At 36.8% G+C, this 6,000-nt stretch overlaps 1 protein-coding gene across 5 annotated transcripts in view; it reads right to left on the bottom strand.

The window, feature by feature from the left end:
- The window catches only part of LOC121251826 (probable serine/threonine-protein kinase SIS8), a 29,234-nt gene extending 23,521 nt beyond the window's left edge, over positions 1-5,713 (bottom strand). For 4 of the 5 annotated variants that reach the window (XM_041151202.1, XM_041151201.1, XM_041151200.1 and 1 more), the window contains exons 1-2: positions 5,383-5,713; positions 1,844-2,240 (exon numbers count right to left, since the gene is read on the bottom strand). In XM_041151202.1, coding sequence (XP_041007136.1) covers positions 1,844-2,092 — 249 coding nt within the window. In that variant the 5' untranslated portion in view covers positions 2,093-2,240; positions 5,383-5,713. The remainder of the gene's footprint in view (positions 1-1,843; positions 2,241-5,382) is intronic. The other variant, XM_041151199.1, reaches the window with a different exon arrangement.
- Between the last annotated feature and the right edge of the window lie 287 nt (positions 5,714-6,000).

The following is a 6,000-nucleotide window of genomic DNA, read 5'->3' on the forward strand; positions in this document are numbered from 1 at the left end:
TTTTATTTCAATTTTCAAGGCAATTTCTATGTTATGTTTTTAACATTTTATTATTCAATAAATATGGTAACTTTTAATACATTGGATCCCTTACCTGGTGCAAGTTTTCACGTTTTAGTAGCATACTCATGCCTACGGGAAGGAGGTGTTACACTACCAGTCCACCGCCAGAGCTGACTCTATTCCTCCTTTTCTCTCTAACCCCCAAACCCAAACCATAATAAATAGAAAAAACCGGAGAGGGGTCTAAGGTCAAGGCTTAAAGAGAGAGAAGTAATGCCCAAACAGAAAATCAGGACAAAAATCTTACTTTTCATATATGGGTATCAGGTGGTCAGCTATGATCGGACCACTAACAGCCAACATTGACAACTAAATTGTTTGGAAATAGATCTCATCCCAAAATTCTCATATCATCTCATCTCATCTCCTTCCCAAACATAATTCAAATACAAACATTTCAAAACTAATCATTACAACTTTTTCAAACTAATCATTACAACTTTCTCAAACTTTCAAACAAAAAATAAAAAACAATTCAACTTTTTCAAATCCCTAAACAAAAATAATATTATAAAATTATATTCTAACAATATTTTAACTTTATAATATTTTTTATTCAACTTTTTCTCTCTCCTTTCCCAAAACCCAAAAAATACTCAACTCAAACTCTCACTACTATTCACAAATTACCTCACTACTATTCACTAAATTTTAGGTGTCGTTTGGATTCGAAGATGAGTTGTGATGGATTGTGAATAGTAGTGAGATGGGTTGTGAATAGTAGTGAGATTTGTGAGTTAAAGTTGATGAATAGTAATGAACAGTAGTGAGATGAGTTGAAATGAGTTGAGATGGGTTACGAATACAAACCGGACCTTAATCTCATCTCACTCCCCAAACGAGCCCTAAATCAACAAGGTTGGTTTTTCGAATTACCACCCATAGAACCATCATAAACCAACCCATATCAATTGACTTTCGATTGAAATTTTAGGTAGGTCTGGTTTCTAGCACTGTTCTCACCCTAATTTACTTGCTTGCAATGCAACTCATTTCCTAATTACAAGTTTTTCCGCAAGCAAATATAGTTTAGCATATGATATAACTCCAACAAGCCATAACCTCAGTGTTCCTACTCCTCATCCCGTATTGAATTTGTAAGACCCACATAACCTTATCTACCCAAACCCAACAAAGAGAAATGCATTCCAAAATATGCTCTTTGAAATAGATACATGCAAAAGACTGAAGCTGGAGCGAAAGTAGGATATTCTCCATCTCTCAACTAAGGTCAAAATCTCCATTTTTACCACTTAATATAGAAATTGCACAATCACTTGTATATTTAAACTTGGGAACTGATGCAAACTCAAAGAATCTGACTCAAGAATAATTGAATTAGTCCAGTTTTTGCATCGCGTCCTATATTTAAAAAAAAATAAGCATGGAAATACTCTATTTGCAACAAGGATAGGCTGTCAAGTACATTTACCTGTTCAAGCATGGGTTTCTTGTAGATTTTCACAAAAACAAGAAAACAAGAGCACATATGAGAGGCAAAAAAAATCAATCAAATATATTTTCATTATCAAATAAGATTGAATATGAAGCAACCAGAATAACTCCAATTTCAAAATATTAACAGCCCCTTCATGCAGCACAACAATACGAAATCAGCAAAACTAAAAGCAAGAAAGAACAACTTCTAGCATCTAAGGTTTATAGCAAGAAAAAGAAAAAAAATGATTATATATAGGAGAAACATTTTCTTTTATGACTAAAAAGTTGTGCAGGCAAGGAGAATTGAAGCATGGACCTCTTGATTAGGCTTCAAACTCACCGGAATGACAGAATAGAAGCCATTTGGAATCTTTTCAGAAAGCATTCCAGTGCGCCAGAGAATTTGAGATGCTCTTTGAGGCGTTAACCGATCTTCCTCAGAACTTCTAGGGGATTCTTTATTACCTAAGGTCTCTCCTTGAGACCCCAAAGAAACAGATCCAAAATTTTCCACGAAATCTGAAGGCCACCATGAAGCATTTGAAGTCCCTTGCTCTGCTGGCCCTGCATCATCTCTTGTCTGCTCCATGTCTTTAAATATCTGGAATGTAAAACCATTTCGCCCCCACTTCTTACCCCATAAAAGACATTTTCAATCTAAGAGAAGTTCTTAGACCAAAAAACATTTGATTACACACTTGAATTGTTCTAAGTTTTCAAGCTGGAGGTCATATGACCTGCAGAACACAGACGAAATGAAAAAGAATTGACATCTTGAACGAGCAAACAACATAGAAAAATATTGCAAAAAAGGCATCCAAGGCACAATTGAAAAAACCAGGAAGCATACATCAAGAGAACTAAATTTCAGATCTACAATCAATATACACGTTTGCAAAATCAATACAAAGTCACGGGTCTCTACTAAGAAGTCACAAAAAATAAGAAACAGGCATTTAAGTGATGCATGAGAACTTAGTATAGAACTATGAACCAACTCCAAGGACTTGAGGTGAAATGGCTGGACCTAACTGTGGACGACTCTGCAATTCTGCATGGTGCTACATGTGTAAGAAGAATGGTGACTGATTTATTATTGTATTGTGAGGTGGCTAGGGCGCTTTGGGATGAGATCTTCAGTAGATCAGGTATTGCATGGGTGATGCCGGGGAGGGTGGTGGATCTCCTAGCATGCTGGAATGTTCTTCAAGGTTGCCCTGGTCGCTGCAGTTTGGAGAATGATTCATTTGTGTCTTATGCGGTGTATTTGGCAGGAAAGGAATGACAGATACTTTGAATATTGGGAGTGCACTTTGAAGGAACTTTGAAGACTTTTTGTGCACACTTTACCGCTTTGGTTTTCTGCTATTGTAGTTGATGGAACTAGTGCTCATGATTTTCTTGTTTCTTTTCCTGGTTCATAGAATGTAGTAGGTGTTTTCTTTTGTATACTCCCTATGTATGAGCAAAGTGTATTTCATTCTCATTAATAAAGTTATTCTTACCTAGAAAAAAATCAATGCATATGCTACAAAGCCTTTCACGGGCTTCCCCAATCACAAGCAATTCATAAAAGCGATGCTGTCAATACCTTACTGACACAATTTCCATGCGGAAACAATTAAATTAACTCTAACTTGAGTAGGCAGAGTTCTACCTTTGCAAGCATTAAGGTTCACAAATTGACAAAAAAAAGAAAGAATATGGCATTAAGGTCCATGGCCAAAACTATACACCTATTATTCTCTTTGTTTTTTTGTGATAAGTAAAACCTATGCACCATTCTCATTATATAGAAAATCTCCATTGAGATCCAATATCTCAGGAAACATCACATCTTAGAGAGAATAGATAGTTAGAGGATACTTTTTTTATTACGTGAAACCTCGTTGAGGCAAGACCCTTCAACACACCCTTGGGGAGTAAACTCAAGATACACGAGACCCCACCCACCAAAACTATATCAAGTAATCCAACAGAACTCCTAGAATGGCATCAATCCTAGGATGTCTGAACCCACAGCCCATCCCATGCACACTCTTTGACTACTAGGCTGCAGCCTGATGGGTATCAGAGTATACTTATATTAAGGAGGAAAAGCTATTTGAATACATGTTTATTCTTTAACTTAAGTGCATGATTACAAATGACAAAGAAAAAGTAATCATAGAAGAATAAATAGTTACAAGTATCATATATATTCTTCTAATTATAAATGTGATTTTAGCAAATATTTTGGAAATCCTATATGGTGATTAAAAATATCATTTACAACAACCTATCAAAACAATATGTTATTGCCCATAAAAGTTTTTAAACAAAAAAGTAATGATATGGCATAAGCCATTACATATGCACAATTACCTACCATAAACTTATCACAAGTACTACACATACATACTAGCAATGGTCCATAGACACCAAACATTTCCTAAATACAAATGTAATGATGTAAATTACTCACCTCCCTCTCTTATCCAGATTATCCCCCGCCCCTCTCCACCTCTTTCTTTCCCTTGATTTTTATCCCAATTTTCATGTTTTTCCCTCCTTAATGCTATGGTCATTAGAGGCTCAATCTACAAAGTTCCACCCATATTCCACCCACATGCATCCCACCAGGATAACTGCCACCCCAACTACAGCAAGCCCAACAATTTACAGGCCAAAATCACAAGCACATGGCCTCCACAATGCCCACTGCCATCTTTTCTTGGCCTGCTCACCCATTTCCCCTCCTCAGTTTTCTTTTTACTTTTATTATATTTGTTCTTTTTGTCCTTGGTTGTAGAAGGCCAAATCCATTGCTTTTTGCCCACAAATACTCTATATGAGTCCCCACCACATTACCACACTACTAGGCTTACACATCGCCTCTTCCCTCCCAAACTCCTGGTTTCACTTATTCCACCATTTTGCAAGAAGCTGTATGCCTTTTTTTGGCAAGAGCTACCAATGTGTGCTTCCTTTCCCATGTCGCCAGTAGAGGAGATCTTCACCGACCGCCTCAACATGGACAATCCCAAAGCACATCCGAATGTTGTGGGATCCTCCTTCAGCCAAGAAAAACGCATTCTTGACCTCGGGTTAATAAATATGAGACTGAAATTATTATGTTCCATTTTCCACTTGTGGCTTTATGCAGTAAAACCTTTGATTGAGGTGTTTTTTGGCGTCTCCAAACCCTGCTATTATATTTCTAATTTTATTTATTTTTATTTTCAGACAAAAATCATAATGTCTCCATGGATATAATCACTGAATAACAAATAATTTTATGTAATCATTGGAAGAAAACAAAGAATTGCCTGCCCAAGAACAATTCTCTTATATCCACAAATAAGAATTCTTAGAAACCTTATAACAACTATTCCACCACTCAACTCAAAATGATGATGATGATGATGATAATGAAAATAATAATAAAAACCACTTCACTGTTTAAGTTCAACTATATCTGACGAAAGAGTATTATTTCCAACTTCAGTCCCTCCCATACTTCCAAGTATTAAATATTGAAACCAAAAACCAAAGCATTCCAAGAAACAAACAGATAAAAAAAAAATCAAACAGATTCGATATATAGGAAAAATGCCCATCCCTCGAAAAAGATTCAATGACACAAATACTTGACCTCAGACTCTTCAAACCACACACATTCCGAACATACACACTTTTTTACAAACACCTGAAGAAACCAGTCCACAAGATCGATCACAATAGTTTCACCATGAAAATACACCTCTCCATCACAATCAACTCAGGATTCACGAATATAACTAAAGTTGGACAAAAATGTATAAATGTTACAAAAAGACGATTCCATAAAAAAAAAAAGAATTAAATTGAGTATATAAATACAAGAAGGAAAAGCTTTACCACCAGCAGATCCGGGCATTTGAATCCAAATCTCCTTTCTCATACACCAGCATTCAAATATCAAAGGCTTGGCATCCAAATCCGCATCCACACCTTCCAAGAACGAAACACCAATATATATATATATATATATATGGAAATACAGAGAGAGAGAAAGAGAGAGATTGATGTAAACGACGAGAAGAGGAGGGAGATGGATTTGAGTTTGAGGGGGCGGGGGCGGGGGGGTTTGATTGATATAATTGATCGCTGAGGAAAAGCGATGGGCTTTTTCTTTTCACAGAGAGAGGGAAAGGAAGAGGGAGAGAGAGGGGTGGTGAGTCACGTGAGAAAGGAGGAGGGAATGGATCTTGCGGGGTGGGTCTTGGGGACCTCTCTCCGACAGCCAGCTGTCACAGCGGGTTGCTCACCAACATCCACACCTTCTACTCCGCGTGAAACAACCAAATCCAAAGCGCAACTCAAAGCCAAGCCAAGCCAAGCCAACTTCCCTCGCCCTCTTTCTCTCCTTATCTTTATTAGAAGACTTCCGGATACAATCTGTTTTGTTTAGATCCTCAACTTTTCTCAATTCTTCTCAACTTATCATTATAATTTTTTTAAATTCTAACATAAAAT

The sequence above is a fragment of the Juglans microcarpa x Juglans regia genome, chromosome 2S (assembly GCF_004785595.1).
Source record: "Juglans microcarpa x Juglans regia isolate MS1-56 chromosome 2S, Jm3101_v1.0, whole genome shotgun sequence".
Classification (NCBI taxonomy): domain Eukaryota; kingdom Viridiplantae; phylum Streptophyta; class Magnoliopsida; order Fagales; family Juglandaceae; genus Juglans; species Juglans microcarpa x Juglans regia.